The sequence below is a fragment of the Rhipicephalus microplus genome, chromosome 6 (genome assembly GCF_043290135.1).
Source record: "Rhipicephalus microplus isolate Deutch F79 chromosome 6, USDA_Rmic, whole genome shotgun sequence".
NCBI classification, from domain to species: Eukaryota; Metazoa; Arthropoda; class Arachnida; order Ixodida; family Ixodidae; genus Rhipicephalus; species Rhipicephalus microplus.
This window is the reverse complement of record NC_134705.1, coordinates 188,782,782-188,800,603: the sequence shown is the minus strand read 5'-3', so window position 1 is coordinate 188,800,603 and position 17,822 is coordinate 188,782,782. Positions and strand designations below refer to the sequence as shown.

At 45.8% G+C, this 17,822-nt stretch overlaps 1 protein-coding gene across 2 annotated transcripts in view; it reads right to left on the bottom strand.

The window, feature by feature from the left end:
• Positions 1–15,260, bottom strand: part of LOC119166980 (uncharacterized) — a 38,086-nt gene extending 22,826 nt beyond the window's left edge. For both annotated transcript variants that reach the window (XM_037418380.2, XM_037418381.2), the window contains exons 1-7: positions 14,979–15,260; positions 11,640–11,806; positions 7,495–7,591; positions 6,925–6,980; positions 5,460–5,507; positions 4,386–4,500; positions 3,607–3,667 (exon numbers count right to left, since the gene is read on the bottom strand). In XM_037418380.2, coding sequence (XP_037274277.2) covers positions 3,607–3,667; positions 4,386–4,500; positions 5,460–5,507; positions 6,925–6,980; positions 7,495–7,591; positions 11,640–11,787 — 525 coding nt within the window. In that variant the 5' untranslated portion in view covers positions 11,788–11,806; positions 14,979–15,260. The remainder of the gene's footprint in view (positions 1–3,606; positions 3,668–4,385; positions 4,501–5,459; positions 5,508–6,924; positions 6,981–7,494; positions 7,592–11,639; positions 11,807–14,978) is intronic.
• Positions 15,261–17,822: the final 2,562 nt, after the last annotated feature.

The window sequence follows — 17,822 nt, the reverse complement described above, 5'->3', positions numbered from 1 at the left end:
AGAGGAGTTAGACTTAGAAGCATCTGTAAAGAACCCAGGACGTGTGTATTTGTGTTGAAGTTCCAGGAAGTATGTTCGGATATGGGCAATAGGCGCATGTTTTGTAACTTCTAGAAAAGACACATCGCAGTCTATAGTCTGCCACTGCCACGGTGGCGGGTATGCTACAGAAGCCATTAAACTGTGTTCAAGTGACACTCCAGTTTCTTCAGCTAGACCCTTCAGGCGTACTGAGAAGGGCTGCCTCATCGAAGGCCGGTTTTGAAACAAAATGGAGCTCGACAAATCATTACCGTATATACTCGTGTAAGGGCCGCCCTCGTGTAAGGGCCGCACCCCAACTTTGAAAGCGGATATTTCGAAAAAAAAAAAACAAAAGTTCAAAATGTCCCGCCAGAAAAGTGTAGTTAGTTCATTTACAGCCAGATGGCGCTGCACGCTTTTCCGCTTTTATTCTACTTCCGCCGACGCGCCGACCACGCTGTTGACAGCGCGCCGCCATATTTGCCTTGTGCGGCCTCTTTGTTGGCATCGTTCCTAGCATCGTGTCGATACGTTGGCAGCGCGACTTCAGATCGGTGTCGTCGGTGTCACTTTGTTGGTTGTAGTGAACCCTGCAGAAGCCAGCGCACGTGACGGACGATGGGCCGGCATCTGAGATCATTCACTGCAGCATTTAAGCTGCAAGTGATTGACTATGCCGAGGAGCACGGGAAGCGGGAAGCTGGACGAAAGTACGACGTCGATGAGAAGCGCGTGCGTTACTGGATGAATCAGAAAGATGCCCTCGCCGCTACTAACAGGAGCCGAAAGGCGTTTCGCGGGAAAAAGTGCAAGTACCCGCAACTCGAAAGCGAGCTCGTCAACTACGTCGTCGACACACGAAGGGACGGCTACGCCGTATCGACTGACATGATACGCGTCAAAGCCCTCAGCATCGCTCGCCACATGGAAATACCCCCGGCACAATTCAAGGCAAGTCGGGGCTGGGCTACGCGGTTTATGAACCGTAACCAGCTTTCTATTCGGCGCCGAACGACGATTTGCCAAAAACTGCCGCGCGAGTACGAAGACCACGTCATTAAGTTTCATCGCTTCGTGAATGCTCTCAGGAGGGAGCATGAATACGACCTGTCCCAAATTGGGAATGCGGACCAGACACCTGTGTGGTTCGATGCACCGGAAAGCACCACAGTGGATTTAAAAGGTGCGAAAAGTGTGTCTGTGCGCACGACTGGTGCAGAACGCCAAAGGTGCACTGTGATGTTGTGCATCACGGCAGACGGCAGGAGGCTTCCGCCGTACGTCGTATTTAAAAGGAAGACTCTCCCAAAAGAGAAGTTCCCTCAGGGAATCGTCGTACGTGCGCAAGAGAAGGGCTGGATGTCCGAGGAACTGGTCGTTGACTGGATTAAGACCGTCTGGGCAAACAGACCTGGAGGGCTGTTACAACGGAAAGCCCTCCTTGTTTTGGACAGCTTTAGGGGCCACTTGACCGACCGCGTCAAGAACCGAGTTGCCGCAACTCGTACGGACTTGGCCGTCATTCCCGGTGGCCTGACGAGTGTGCTGCAGCCGCTCGACGTATGCGTCAACAGACCATTCAAAGTGGAATTTCGCCGATGTTACTCTGAATGGATGGCTGGAGGCGTCCACGAGAAGACCCCTACAGGACGGCTGAAGCGGGCGTCGCTCCAACAGGTGTGTGAATGGATTTTGAATGCGTGGCGTGCCATGTCAGTAGAAGTAGTTGCTAAAAGCTTCAAGGTAACGGGAATTTCGAACTCCATGAACGGCACCGAAGATGACCGTCTCTGGGAAGACGCGGACGCCGAGGCGAGCTCCTCCGAGAACGAGGACAGCGAAATGGAATCCGAATAAAAACATTTCTGGCATGTCATTTGTGACTCTTGCACTCTGCTACTGTTGCATAAACAGTACAGACCTTTGGCCTGTACTGCCTGTACTAAATCGGCCTGATTCGTGTAAGGGCCGCACCTAGCAAAATTTTCGAAAAAAAAGTGCGGCCCTTACACGAGTATATACGGTAATAGTAGAGTATGAGGGGTGCTTCTTGTCTGCTTTCACATTAAGAAAATATACAAAGGACATGTAAGTTCTTTGTAGATGAAGCGACCTTTCATTTGACTCAACGTAAAGGCTTTCTACAGGGCTGGTGCGAAAAGCACCCGTAGAAAGGCGGATGCCCAAATGGTGCACGGAATCCAGCATCTTCAAAGCACTTTGAGTCGCAGACTGATAAACAACGGCCCCATAATCTAAGCGGGTGCAAATGAGGCTTCTATACATGTTCATGAGACATTGCCTATCACTACCCCACGTAGTACGTGACAATACTTTCATAACATTCATGGCTTGTAAACATTGTTTTTAAGTACTTCATGTGTGGCACGAAGGTCAACTTGTTGTCCAAGATTAAGCCTAAGAAGTTATGCTCGGCTTTGACAGACAGACCTTGCCCGTTCAGTCGAATGTCAGGTTACGAGTGCATGCCTCTCTTTCGAGAGAACAAGACACACGTGCTTTTTTGTGGGTTAAGTCGAAATCCGTTTTCCTCTGCCCATTTGGAGACCTTGTTTAAACCTAACTGAACCTGCCGCTCACATATTGCCAAGTTGCATGACTTGAAGCCAAGCTGAACGTCGTCAACATATGTGCAATAGAACATATTGCGGGGAATGGACAGGTGCAAGGAATTCCTTTTGATAATAAAAAGTGTACAACTAAGTACACCACCTTGCGGTACTCCCGTCTCCTGGACAAATGTTTGGGAGAGAACACTGCCTACACGGACACGGAATGTTCGATTGGACAAGTAACTCTCGATTATGGAAAACATTCTACCGCGCACACCCAGGTGAGACAAGTCTCTTAATATGCCAAAACGCCATGTTGTGTCGTAAGCCTTCTCGATATCGAAGAACACAGAGAGGAAGCATTGTTTGTGGGCGAAAGCGTCTCGGATCTGCACCTCGATACGCACTAGATGGTCGGTGGTGGATTGTTGTTTTCACTTTTCAATTAACAAAAAAAAGGTAATTCACATCATGCAATGCATTCCCTGTTTTTCATTGTTATGATGAACAATCAAATTGGGCTCTTCAATTAACCTTAAGTCTCACTTATTACACTAAATCTATTTGCCCACTTCAGGGAGCAGTTCGAAGGTTACGAGCCTGCAGGGGCACTAGCATAGGATAAATTTAGAACGAGTGATCAGAACTACGTCTTGAATTCTCCAATTTCGATTCCATCTAAGCCATCATAGAGTGTTTAAAAGGCCACTTTAACCATATCCTAACACTCAGCCAGAGACTGTACACGACGCAAATGAGGAAAGCCACATAATGCTGACTGTAATAAAGCCCTGTCATTCCCCAGTCTCTTTACGGAGATGTAGACTCCATTCGATTCCCATTCCACAGCACCAGGCTTCCCAATAAGCTCCGAAATATTTGTGAATATAACAATAGGATGACAGCAGCTCCACAACCTTCTAATATAAGACTACAGTTAACACGGCCACATTATGAAGTGGCAAATATGGCAGTTAACGCAGTTTGCTTCAGGTGAATGCATACACACCTTAAATGCTTGGCTGCTCGGTCCGGCTGAAGATGCCTCGGGCTCCGCCTTAACGTCAACACTGGGAAGTGCAGAAAAAGATTGAACAGAAAGGTCAGGCAGTCCCCACGGGTGCATTCAACAGAAGTGAAACAGTTTCCCGACATTAAATTGTCAACCTATCGGCAAAGCATTGGCAAATAAGTTTAGCACACGTTAACACAATGCAAAAAACTGTTCCAAGAAAAACTTGAAAAAAAAAAAATGGTTCTCGAAAGAAAAATAAATGGTAAGCCAGCTTCAACACATAGTGAATATCGTATGACATTGAAGCTGTAAGTGCGCAAGTGTAGGGGAGCGTAGACTAAGACAGCTTATTCTCAAAGCCAGCATCATCAGCATTATCAGCCTCACTTCGTTTTACTCATTTTATTATTCACTCCCACCCTCTTGTCACTTGACCTTCATCACCCCTATAACAACACAGGTGCGGCTGGCACCGATTCTTCTCTCTATGAGGAGTCTCTTACAAGCAGGAAACCACGTATGAATTTCCTTATCAAACCCTACTTTAATATAGGCGTACTAGTGTCTCCCAAATGTCTGTAACATCAGTCTCTCTTACAAAAAGGTTCGATTGTACTATTCCTACTCCTACTACTACTACTATTAGGACATCAACAACCACACAAGGCAGACAAATTGTAGACTAATGCAGTTCGGTTGTAAAAATGCCCCGAGTGCATATCGCCTTCAAGATACAATGTCCTTCACCGAAAAGGGTCAAGATGGCTGCTTACATGGGCTTGTATTCCAAGGAGAGGCTGATTGCTTCGTCAGGGCTGAAGATGATGCGACCCGAGCTCGAGCTGTCCAGTTCGCCCTTTTGTTCGGGACTTAACGACGCTTGGTCCGCTGAGAAAGAGACGCGAGAGAGAGATGGTCGTACGTGCGAATGACAGGTTTATCAGCAAAATAGCATTATAAACCTGCCGCTACCTCAGCACTGCAACCTGCGTTAGGCTCTGCACGCACTGGCTTGTACGTGCCACACAGCGGGCGCCGTAGGGCAGGTTAATGGCACAAACTTTCTCCAAGTAGCCGCAGCTTTGTTCCATCCAACGCATGAGCCAGCCCATCGCTCGGCGCAAACTAACGACCAAATACACCTTCCTCTGTTGTTTTGCAATGGCAATGACAACGAGCCTGCCCTTCTGACAGTTGGCCGTCACCGATTTGCGACCGTGGTTTTGATTGCGCATCCCGCTTGCATCGTGCCGACAATTTTTTGGACTTATTTATCATCAGAGAAAGAAAGGGGTGCATAAGGTTTGAGTAAATAAATGCAGTACAGAGCCAGGCCAAAGCAGATAGCGACGTTGAAACAAAATAGTTCTCTCTCCCCTCCAAAGCCACCAAAATGTTACACGACTCGATTTCTGCGTCACATAAACCTCACTATAATGAAGTCGCATCTGACAAAAAAATCGCTACATCTAAAAATTTGTTCTAAGCATATATTTGTAACGCCGTATTTATGACAAGACTATTCTTCCTATTACTTGAAACCATTAATTTGTTATAAAGGGCCTCATTATGCTTGATATTTGAGTGCACAATAAAACATAAGCACAATCACACAGAAAACGACACGTGATTGGACATAAGCTAAACCAGTTTTACTTGCAAACACTACCAGCAATTTCTTTTAACAAGCCTCAGACAAAATACAACTGCACCAGGAAATACAAGGAGTGCAACTTCTACAGCAGCCCTACTCGCAAGCACACAACAGCGCTGCCTTCTAATTACAGAGCGTTACAAATGTCTATGAAGGGCGGTGTATATTATAGTGAGGTTCATCAAAAACTCACCCTTGCTGCCCTTGGTGGCATAGAAGTCTCGTCGCCGCTTCATTTCCTCTGAAAAAAAAAAATATATATGCAAACATGAAAACACACACACACATACAATACGTTAGCACTTATAAGTGGTCTCCTTCTCTGTCCTTTTTTTTTTTTTCAGCAGTGTCCATTAGAGGGCCCATAATACATCAAGAGGTTAACACATAGCCACTAGAATTTTTCAATATGATACAGCAATAGCAGGAAGTTGAGTATAATGATCCAAATACAGCCTCCACTAGCTTCTCTTTTTTATTTTCCACATAGAGTGAACACACTAACTCTAGAGGAAAAGCCGGGTCAATAAAGCGATAACCACAAGAAACTGACATCTTGGCACATTGCTGTTGTTGCCGAGACAGCACTTCAGCGAAGTGCCAAAATTTTGGCACTTCGCTGATCCATTAGTCAACCTTCGCTGGCTCTAACAAATAGGGAGTAGATTTTTTAAAATTTTGTTTGGCCGTACCTTTTCATGTTTGCCTGTCACATGACTAGTACATGCGCTATGCTGGTTCCCGCGTACTTGCATGTTTTCTACCTTCAAAAATAAATTAGTTGAGAGTTAGCGCTCGTCTGTCTTTTTTTTTTTGTTCTGTACTTTGTGCGCGCTAAAACAGTTATATTGTGGACACATACCAACTCCCATATGTTTTACTGAAATGAAAGCCTCTCTAAAGAATCTCTTACATAGGTAAAGTGCTGTCCACTGCTGGGCAGAGGATGCAAGGAATTTAGTGACAGGGTCTCCAATTAGAAGCACCCAACTAGTTCAAGCACATCTCTAATGTTTATTGTGCCTTGATGTATGTGCAGTTGAAAGAGCACGAACATCACATCTATCTAGCGCACTTTCGAAAAGCACTGTACTGTGAGGAAATAGATGCACTTATTCAAAGCCCTCTGCCCAAAGCTGCAGCCCTCGAAACGGTCAGCTCGAACTGGCTCCAAAATCTTCTACCTGGCGGTTATCTTATTGTTTTCGTATCCGCTGTGGGAGCAGCCCGACAAGATCACAGATATTGTAAATTGTTTGAACCTGCTGGGTTTCGGCACCGAATTCGATGTAGGAAAACACTGTCTCGGCGTCTAAAGGCGCCAAATGAAAAATACGCAAAGCCGAGCATCCATGTCAATGACTATGTTCCGTTTCATCGAACGTTCTCTTCTTCGTTGTGCTCGAAGTCCTTCAACACGCGTGCCCTTCCCACACGAGGTTCAAAGAACTTGCAACATCTGCAATCTTCACAGACTGCTTCCAGCATAGGAAAATTATGTCCGGATAGGCAGTCACAAATTCGACCCCTGCCGGAACCCCCGCAAACAAATGCTCATTCATCAAATGAGTGGCTCTACAGGAGCAAATGCCGCACTACTAACACATCGCACCACATTTTCAAGGATATAGGCCAAATAGCCACTTCACAGCACTCACTCTGATAAAGTCCTGGCACAGCCTTGTATACGACATTCTGTAAGGTGTCATCCTTTCTGCAAATTGAAGAAAGAAAACGAGGGGTAGGCACATTAAGGAGGAGTACGCAGGAACGGCCAAGCAGAAAAAAAAAACATGTTGACGTTTAAAAAATGACGCACACGGCAGGAGAGGGGGCAGGACAATGCTTGACATGTCTGTGCATGCATTTGTAGGTCAACACACACACACACATGCACGCGCACACGCACGCACGTCCAAGAGGCTCTCAGTAAACTGAAATCTCTTAATTAGAATTGCTACTTAAATGGAACAACTCTTTTTAACATAATTCGTTTATGTACTTCAATTTTGCGAGCCTGTTCAACTCTCATTATAAACAGAACTCCTAATAGATGGATGCATTTTTCTGGTTCCTTCAGGTTCTGTACAATAAATGTCTGCTGCGTACACACGCAAAATTTAAAAAGTAAGGGGGGAGAAAAAGCTCACACCCCCCACCCCCCCGACTCTTGCTATGCCAGCAACTTGCTCGAACTTCTCATGGTATTGAAGAACTGAGGCGCTTACACGAGATGGCTCTCCATGTTGATCTTGGAGAGCCGCAGATCACAGACGGGACAGGCGTGGCCAGTTTCAAGGTGCTTCAGAATGCAGGACCTGCAAACTGGGTGGGAGAAGAGTCGATGAAACGAAAGTTTGTTAGAGTGATGGTAGAAGTTCGCAAGAAAAACGGGCAAATTGAACTTAGCGAAAAATTGGCATTAGCCTATTTTCTTCTCTTCACAATAACCATGGTGCACTGAGCAAGCTGAATTAACTATATTGTGTATTTGTAATGAATAAACACAGGCAAATGGAGTCATTTAAAACACCAGACTGAACAAAGTGACAAATTCATGAACGGAGAATATTATTTTAAAGGCATAGCTCCTGAAGTTACCACACACACACAAAAAAAACTAATAAATGAATACGAAATTATTCAGGGAAAAAAAAGAAAAGTTGAATCGTATATTCATTCTACTGTACGTGCTTGTGCAGCCGTAAACATATGTTTCTTACTGCATCTTTCGTGTTCGTGGAAGCTTGTATCTGCCCAGCGTATTGTATAACCAGTATATGTATTATATGTCCATGTGCCTGCCGTTTGCTGGAGACTTAACTTCATGTGCCATCCAGCTAAAACCACCAAATGGTTATTGCAGTGCCTGCAAATTAATAAAACATTGAAACGTTTCAGGAGCCTTTGCCCAAACAGGAGATTGTGGAGAGGGAGTCCTGGCACATGCATGCAATGTAGATTGTTTTTTCCTTTCTTTCTTCCTTTTTTTTTTATTCCCCTCATCTACTGCCCTGCCCAATGCTCTGTTCTAACTGTATCTCCACGCAGGGGGTTTCTCCCGCATGCATAGTAGCACGACTTTCAGCTGCTACAGGCAGCAACGGTCATGAGCTCATATCCAAGGCCCTGGCAGTCGATGCTGAGCTATAAAAGTTCGAATAATAGGTGTGGTACACAAAAGTCACCTATGCAACACCTAAGCACACAAACAACGACGGCCATGTCAACAGCCGAGCAATGGGCCCCAATGTTCGTAACGATTTCCACGCGCACCCTTCAGCTCTCACTGGCGTTTGTTGATAAAGCTCGAGAGAAAAAGAAAGGAAAACAAAAACGTCTTTGTTTCTTTCATTGCAGGGCTGCAGTAACATCACGTACACACGGCCCTGAATGATGGGACAAGGCTTTTTACAAGGCGGCGAGCAAATTAGCGCTCATAATTAAAGTGCACGTGTAATTTACACAAGCACACAGAAACGAAATCCGCTATGACTTGCTAAATGCAGTAGCCTTTTCCCACACTGAACTCAATTCACCTCATAACAATGCATGATGGCAAAGCCAAGTCCGCGTGTACTGCAGTGTGATGTTATCGCAAGTTCCTCACCGAGGCAACAATAGCACGGCAGCCCTAAATAACGAAGGCCTCACACAAATGCAACAACCTCCCCTCCTTTTACATCAGTGAGTACAGGGGAGGGTCATACGACAAGGTGTTCTGGTTCCTCAAGCCCCGAAAATTTTTGCCCCTGTAGCAATTGTTTTCGTTTCGGGTGGCTGCTCAACGAAATATTTATGGCCGTGCCCTTACGATTCGGAGGAAAAGTCAGAAATCGGGAGACCCAGACAAATCGGCAGAGTTAGCAGGTACTTGAATACTGGTCAAACAGTGCTTCAACAATGCCTACTATGCAGTTGTAATGAATTCAGTCAAAGCGAAACGGTTCTTCTCCAAGTACGTGCACGTGAACGTCGCATACGCGAGCCTCCCGTCCTCTTACACAGCTGTCTAAACATCAAACAAGGGCGTATTTTCGTTGCCTTAGTGCCATTTGCTCATGGCTCCTAACCTGGATGTATGAGCTCTCGGGAAGCCAGAGGTTCTAAAATCTCTGACCTCCGCATGAATTTAAGTGAATGAATTATTTAACTTAATCAGGTAAAAAGCTCAACTTGGAAACCATTTCTAGCCTTAGTAAAATTCTAAAATCAGTGATCTTACAAACCAACCACCCATGTTTTCTTTACAGTGACAAAAATTTCTAATGGTTCTTACTGAACAAAATTGGCCAAAGTAATCAATATGTGGAAGAGTGAATAAGCATTTGCTATGTTTTGTGTTGCATTTGTTTCAAGCTTTCTTTTGAAACTATAATAAAGCTTGGCCTTTACTTGCATAATAAACAATTCATCTTTTACTGTCAAACAAATGAAGGGCCAATTATGGTCAAAGTAATTTCCTATACAGGCCTGGCCTAGTCTTTCACATTAATTATGACCCACTGTAGGCCAGAGCTGCGTCTTGAAAAGCTGCTATTCTGTCCCAAAAAAAGCAAAGAAACAGCGAGGTATTCTCGATTGCTCCAAGCTGGTTTACACTAGCAATTTTCGTTTGACATACAAAGGGCTACTTGACAAAGATCGTTATCCTAAACTATTCATCTCCAGAAAATTACATAAAAGAATGAATATATAATACCAGCTTGGACTAACGTGCAGATTTTACTGACGACATAACAAAGGATGTTTACTGAATTTTTTAGTTAACTCAGTAAAAAGATATAATGTCGTTTTCTAGTTTGTGCACACTGCAAAGAACTAAAATGATGTTAAACAAGATTGTTTAAAAGCCCACCTCTGTTGTACTCGATGCATGTGGCTGCTGAGTCTATGCTCACATCTACAGAAATAAACTAGAAGGTTACTTTCCCAAAAAGGTCAAAAAAAAAAAAAACTCCATCACAAAGACACACGGTGAGATACGTTAACGCATAAACTTGTACGAAGAACACTTACTGCCAGGTGCGGAAGGTTGACTCAAAAAACATCTTTCCTGAGTCACGTCAGCATGTGCTGCATTTGCATTGTGTACAGAAAGAGCAATCGTGCGAAACGAAAAGGTTTCCTCGGTAGATGTCGCAGGAATTGATTGACTGATGCACAAGATGAGATGACTGCATTGCCACGTCTCTTATGACATCAGCTTGCCTATGTCAAACGTGACTTGAGAGTATCCAATATCGGAGGTTGTTCTTTTTCAGCGCTTACTGCCTCTATTTTATTCGAAGAACCAAAATTTAGATAGAAATCAGTGACAGGCGAAGAAAATTCCCAGTACTTCAATACTATGGGAGAGACAGCGACTTGGTGAAGCAGTGCAAAGCTAGGCTTGTCAAAGCTTTTTCTGGGCTATGCCGATGGTCTGCATGGCTTAGCGCAGGTACCAAAGGAGTGACATTGTGCAAGTTCATGACAGGTGCGATGCAGATAATGACAGGTGCGGCTACATCTTAATGTGGCATTATACGTGAGGCAACTGTGACTCCGCAAAAGGAACATCCCCTATGAGCCCGAAGACTAAAGCTCAGCTGCTTTAGACTTTTCCACAGTGATGATTCAACCATTGCATAATGGAGTAGGTAGCTGAAAATGCAGACACAAGCGAGAAACCGAGACACGAGAGCCAGCCTTTACTGAACTTTCACCTCAGAGGGTTAGCTTTCCCAACAGCTAACACTGCACTCGTGCTTTCTTCGTGACAAAGGCTCGAATTATGTAATATCAAGCTTGCCGTCTTTTGCAACTGCTTCGCTACGTGTTTGAGTACTTTACAGTGTAAGGGCTGCTTGAGATGGTGCACTGTTTTGTCATTCACAAACAATCTGTGATCGAGATGGGGTGTTCTTGGGCGACAATGCAGTTTTCCGATCTTCGCCATATAAAGTGTGGATTCCATGAATAAACTTTGGTTGGAAGTTGGCACTCATCTCGTTTCTCTGTTTCTCGCTTGTGTCTGCTTTTCACGCTACCTGCTCCAGAGTTCAATCGTACAGACTCAGAAGCGAAGCTGGCGGATTCGCCCTTCTCCTTACCCTCTTCTCCATCAGTTCCCTTTCATATTTTTTTTTCGTTATACTATAATATATACAAGGCTTTGCTTGCTCTTTTTTCAGTCTCTTTCCTACGTTTCCTTCATTCTTTTTTTTCTCTTTTATTTCACTTTCTTTCCCTTTCTCTGTACTTGTGCTCTTGACCATCGAAGTTTTTTCGTCCCACGCCAGACGAATCGGTACAAGTGTTCGAACAAAGCAGACGATGAGGAAGAGGATGAAGAGTTTTCTGGTGTCACCACCCCACAGTATAAACTCACAAGAGTGCAGGCACTTGACGAGTGTCATGGCGTCCACCAGATATCCCTTGCAGAGTTTGCAGGTGAGGCAGGGGTTGAGGACCACCACTTCGGGACGGGCCCCCGCACTCCCCGGCGGGGCGCCTCTGCCCTGCTGCGGAGCCGCCATCCGCTATGCCCACCGCTCCCTGCGTGAAGGTCGAGAGAAGGGCAGGTAGAAATGCGTCCATTACCGCCAATCACAATTTCTCAAAAGTCCAACTTCCACATTGCTGTCAATGTGTCGTCAATGGTTTCCATGAAAGAGTCAATGACCCTCAATGCATTTAACACCCGTTGTGTTCAAAAAGGCTTCGTGATTGCACGCTACACATGTTTCCCTGCCAACAATCAACTCTCGCACACAATTGCGCCATTAGCCAAAAAATGCTTAAGTGCTCTTCCCTCTAGCACACAATCACCTTTGGAATCAGCCCACTAAATATAATGCGATTAAATGTTCATTGTTTCTTGAAACGCACTTGAATTGAAGTCTGGGCTAATACTCCTGCACTGCTAAGCACTTGTACGAGGAATCAATTAAGAGGACCATTTTAATTGTATAAAACTGCAAACAGATCATAAATGACGCCCAAAAAAGCATACCAGCCATTATTGAAAGCTTTTAATCAAAGCAGAGAAATTTGTAGTTATTGTACAGGAACTCACAGCACAGTATACACAGGTCCTCAATGAGCATGAGCACTGAATTAGAAGCCAAGTTTGTTTGGCAGACAAAAGTTATTGCATTAGCGGCCTATTCAGACTAATTTGACAGTGTATGTTGAGTGTGCCTGCCTGTAAGCTCCTGGAATGCATGGCGAACCCCGTTACCGACACCAAAGGCAGGACATCTCGGATGCACCAGGCGGCTGCAATGCCTTTGGCATGCATCAATTCTGAAGCTGTGTAAAGAACGCTTATGGACTTACTGATCCACTGATTCTGGAGAAATGATAAAGCAAAATTCAGAATGTGCATAAGCAATAAGTCTGTTGAAATGGCTGAAGCAACGAAAGGCTCTGGAAGAATTTTTTGCCTTTACAGCAGTGAAACCAACTTCCCGGAATCAACACAGGAGAATGGCCGTTAAATTTCAGTAACAGCTGTAAGGCAAAAATGTTCGATGCTCAGTCTATTGTGGCAGGGCGATTGCATGTTGTTCTAGGTCAACAATCCATCTAGAGTCCAGTTGTTCACGGAAGTCATCAGAATGCCGCGGTTTCGTTGAAATGCAGCAAAAATGGCTGAAATCAACCGTAACCACATAACATAGCCCCAACAACATTCTCAAGGCAACTTTGCACCTGCCCTTGCTGCCTTCGCACTCCGAAACGAAGTGCTCAATGCATGCCGATGTTGAAAGAACTCCGACTCTATTGTCCTGTTACGAAAAGGAACAGATTAGCGGAATTACTTGCACGCGATTTCTAAATTAACTGTAAGCACACTTGTCCGGAACTTGTAAGCTGTCCACTACACAACTGTGAAATTTTAATGAAGTCTGCAAGCAGGTTTAATTACGCATTATACAAAAATATGTTTTCTTTTTCAATGGTTCTGTGATGATGTAAACACTGCAAATAGGACCACAAGCACCGATCCACAGGCTGGAGCAATTAACTAACTATGAGAGTGCACTGCATGCAAATCAACCTCCGTGATACCTGAAATTTACAGTGACAGAATAAGTCTCCTGTGCTGCCAAAAAAAAAAAAAGCACTTTCACAGGTGTTGAAAATAAAGCGACGCAAGCCATTATTAACCATACTAATAGTGCCTAGACATTGTTTAGAGGTCTATGGCGATGAACGGTACGACCCCCCCCCTCCCCTATGACGTCAGCTAACGTGCGAACCCACGTGACCACAACGGCTACGCGTCGTCTGCTAATCCTCGCTTGCCAAGGTGAGTTTCGCAGTTTTTGTATACTAACTACCGGTGGTTTCGAGAAATCGCGAGAAATAAATAACGTACTTTCACCGACTCATTGTGCAACGTGCCGAGTTTTCGCTCTTATTAGAGCCCAGAAACGAAACCGCGAACAAGGATTACTACATAAGATCGACGCGGGCCAAGACTACTGCACATTTTCCATGATGCGCTAACGATTGCGTTTAGTTCATAACGAAACGATCATTTCAACATTATTACGTGGCCTCAGTCGTGGTCAGCTAAGTCGCACCGGTGCGCCTGCTGTACTGACGCAACAGATCGAATTGCGAGTTCATAAAGCAACTGTTCCACGGTATCATTGTTTGCTCAGCCGGTGCCCTTTGCAAAGGACCGCGATCGAAATTCGCCTGCTCGTTTCCCCTTTTTTTATTCTGACAGCTCAGGCCTTGTCGGCGAGGCAACAGCTCTAACGACGCAACTGACCTCAATGTCGTGTGGCATTCAAAACGGTGGCGACTTCCGACATTAAAGCCAGGTCACCCATCAACAACGGCACTTGCCCAAGAAGCTACCGCACTCCTCAAACCACTATTCACGGTGCGCTTCCAATAACTGACGAATCAAAACTTTTTGTTGCAACAAGCACCCTTAAAAAAAACAGTGACGCCTTGAGAGGAAAACAGTCGGACCGCCCCCAACTTTCGCGACAGCCAGAGTCGCACTGCCCGTAAATCGGCGACAACGAGAAAGCTGTAAGTTCTGGCAGCCAGTTCGCGATGAATCTACGCCGAAAATAAGAGCCCGCCGCGCACTTTCCTTTCCTGGGCCTCCAATGATTCGCCTCGATCGCGACGATACGCTCAACTTCCTTCGTTAATTAAGGGTTTCGCCAGGCCTCGCCGACATCGCAAGCCGCTGGGAACCTGAAAAAGCTAATCGCTACCAATCGGAAAGCGAACAAATCCTGAGATTGCAATGAAAGTGCAGGCTACGCGAGATCGAAAGCCGTATCCGACCGGTAATCAAGCTTAAAGTTACAATTTGATTACGATGCTAGAGGCGTCTGCCTACCAACCCAGCCTTGGCAAAGGGTCGTTTGCGATGGAGGCTCGTTGCCGATCGCTACCTTTAATCGGGCGTATGTGAGCGTTCTGGCCACGCGCTTGTTCGCTAGTTTCGACTTGCAAGGAAAGAAAATAAGTGTTCAGTCACAACATCCGTACGGTCGAGTCCAAATCGATTGAGGTTTCGAGATTTTTTTTTTTTTTTTCTTCTTTCTACCACGTCACCGAAGGAAGGTTGTTCCGCCTGCGTTAAGCGGCCCAGCCTGGACGTTTACGACGCCGCAGTCACTTTGAAATGCAAAGCGAACGTTTCGCGACTGACTCGCGGTGCTTTTATACGCCCAGAAGGGTCGAAGCTCACCTCATGAAAGCGGAAAACTGCGTCGGTCCGACTCCGGCGTAAACGTAGCAGCGGCCATTTCGCCCCGCTGCTAGGCCTAAGCGACGCTGACCGCCACGGAAACCGGGCCACATTCGTCGGCGACGTTGGGACGTCCCTTGTGCGTTCGGGCGGACGTTTCAGTCTCGGGGAAGCGCACTGTGTACCCGATAAGTAGACGTAGACTCCGCTGACTGCCGTGCGTTGTCGTCCATGTTTGTTTGCTACGCGAAAACCACCACACAGGGTTCCTCGACTGGTTTTCGAGCGGGCGCTAGGCGGCGGCACCGGTCAATAAGCACTCCCCCCCTCCCCCCAGCCTCCTTCTCAAGCCACCGCCTTTTCTTTACTATTATTTCTTCTGTCGTTCATTCTTACGCACCCGCGTAGCTACGGACGTCGGAGCAGGGTTTCAGGATGAAGCGAAGGCAGCTTGAAGTTGGTTCGTTACGACGCGATGGTTTTATGGTTGTCGCACCAGTTGTTAGTCGCGCTAGTCAACATGTGAGGAGTCAACGCACCACTATGTAAACAAAGCGCACTCACGGGGTGATCACTGCAGCGGAATGCTGAAGCGTGTGATGCGGCACGTCCGAGCGTGGGGGGCTCCGCATCCGAACGGCGGCGGAATGGATGGCTCACGCTTTTCACATTTAGTTCGTCCGATGCGTCTCTCGCATAATAGGGTTTGCGTCGCCACAAATATGAGACCTTTCAATGGTTATACGAGAATTGAAACGTTTATGAGCCGACTGGCATTTGGCAGCTACCAATTGAGATTTTCAGCAGTATTGTTAAAACCTGGCTAATAAACGAGAACGTAAACAACTATATACAAGGCGATAAAAGAGGCTCGTAAACGGTTGAAGCGTGGCAGGGCATCAATATCTGTTATTGCAGTTTTATTGCACTTGAATGGTTAATCAAAACAACGGCTCAAAGTTTTCCTATGCCACTCGTAACGTACCTGGACATTTAACAGATATTTTGAATTATGGAGCTGCTATTGAAAGACTAAAATGGGATTGTTATGACTCTCATAGCAACAAGAGTTACAAATGGGCGATAAAATATCGGAAAAGCTGTCTGAATACTTAATATATCTGGTTTTGATTATATAGAATAATTCTACTTTCAAAAACTTTTTATGTGCACTGTCACCTTTTTCCTGTTAATCACCATTGTATCTGCTGTTTGTGAACGTATATTACATTAAAATACTGGTGCTTCATTTTTGTTTACGTAAGTTGCATATATTTTTTTACTTATTTCTGTTTTTCGGACAATTAAGATCTGCAACTCCACACAGTGCACCCTACCATTCCCACTTCAACTTCCAGTTGCCAGAGGACAACAGAAAACACTGGTTGTTAAAAAAATACAAAATCCAAGGCCACGTGTTCTTTGTCAACTGCAAAGATTAGACAATTCAACGAGCTAGGAGTAGACAATCCGGACCAAACGACAGTATTACCAGGCCGGCTCAACAGTCAACATAACCAACCCTAGCAAAAATGCCAACAGTAACAACAAAAGCAACACTTTCTCGAGGCCACCAGAGATACGCTGCGAACAGCAGCAGAAAGCCATCCGCTCCTCGTGTTCCCTCGCGCTGCTACCATCCTTGGTCGCCACGGCAACGGCGTCGGAAAAATCGATGCCGGGACACGCTGCGAGCTTTAGCAGGGGTAGCGTAGGCGGGCAACAACCAACGCAATTCCGCGTCGTCAATGCCGACGTCGTGCTCCTCGGCTATGCCGGAACAGCCAGGATGATCGCCCGGGGAGCTTTCCATCCGTCTCCGAAAAAAAGTGGGCTGGTGGCGGTGCCTAGCGGCGTGCTGATTCACGATTGGCGGGGGCCTTCGGCAGCTTCCCCTTCTTTCGTACCATCCCCAGCGCCGCCAAGTGCTGTACGTTCAGCGCCGAGGGCGAAGAAATGTCGAACGGAAGGAGCGGTGGGGACGTTGGAAGGGGGAAATCGTGACGTTTTCGGAGTCGCGGATTTCGAGAACGAGTGAGGCGCGAAAATAAGTGCGAGAGATCGGCCGTGTCGTTGCTTGATTGTGCAAGTTTCGTTTGAGGGGGAAAAAAGGTCGGCAGACGCCCACAGTATTGTCAGAGTGCCCTAAAAGGTGACTAGTAGGCAGAAATCTTTTTCGTAGAAGGGAGGGGGCGTCAACCGACGTATATACGCCATCAGTATACACCGAACTTAATGATTGATTTGTGGGGTTTGCCTTATATCACGTCACAAACAAACACAGTGACTATGAAACACGCAAGCATTTGGTTATATACACAACTTTCATCGAAACGGGTAGCAACTAGACACGGAAATCGAATGGTGAGGTGTCTCGGGTTAGTTTCGCATCCGCCAAACGTTCCGATGGGGCGCTGCGCCTGTACATACATTTAACTTTGACGAAGCCAGGGCGAGTATTCCTTTCCAAGAGAGAGTATACGTGCGTCGTATTCGAGAATATAGGCCCCTACAAACACGTATGTTTACACAGACCCACATTTACGTCGCACGTGCGTCACGCGTACGTCACATGCACGTCACGTATTCTTGAGGCATCCCACAAGCTGGTCCTCAACGGTCAGTCAATCCAACAGTATATTCACGCGGTGATAGACAACTGTCAAAAACATCTGTATTGATGTTCAAAGAAACTTGAGGGCGCACAGCACAACAAAAGAAAAGCAGGACGAAGCATTCTATCCTGTTAACAATGTAATCCTTTTTAGTGTTCAAATGATGTATTATCGTGGTGGTACCGGCAACTCCTCGCTTAGCCAGCAATACAGAGAATACAAAAACAGG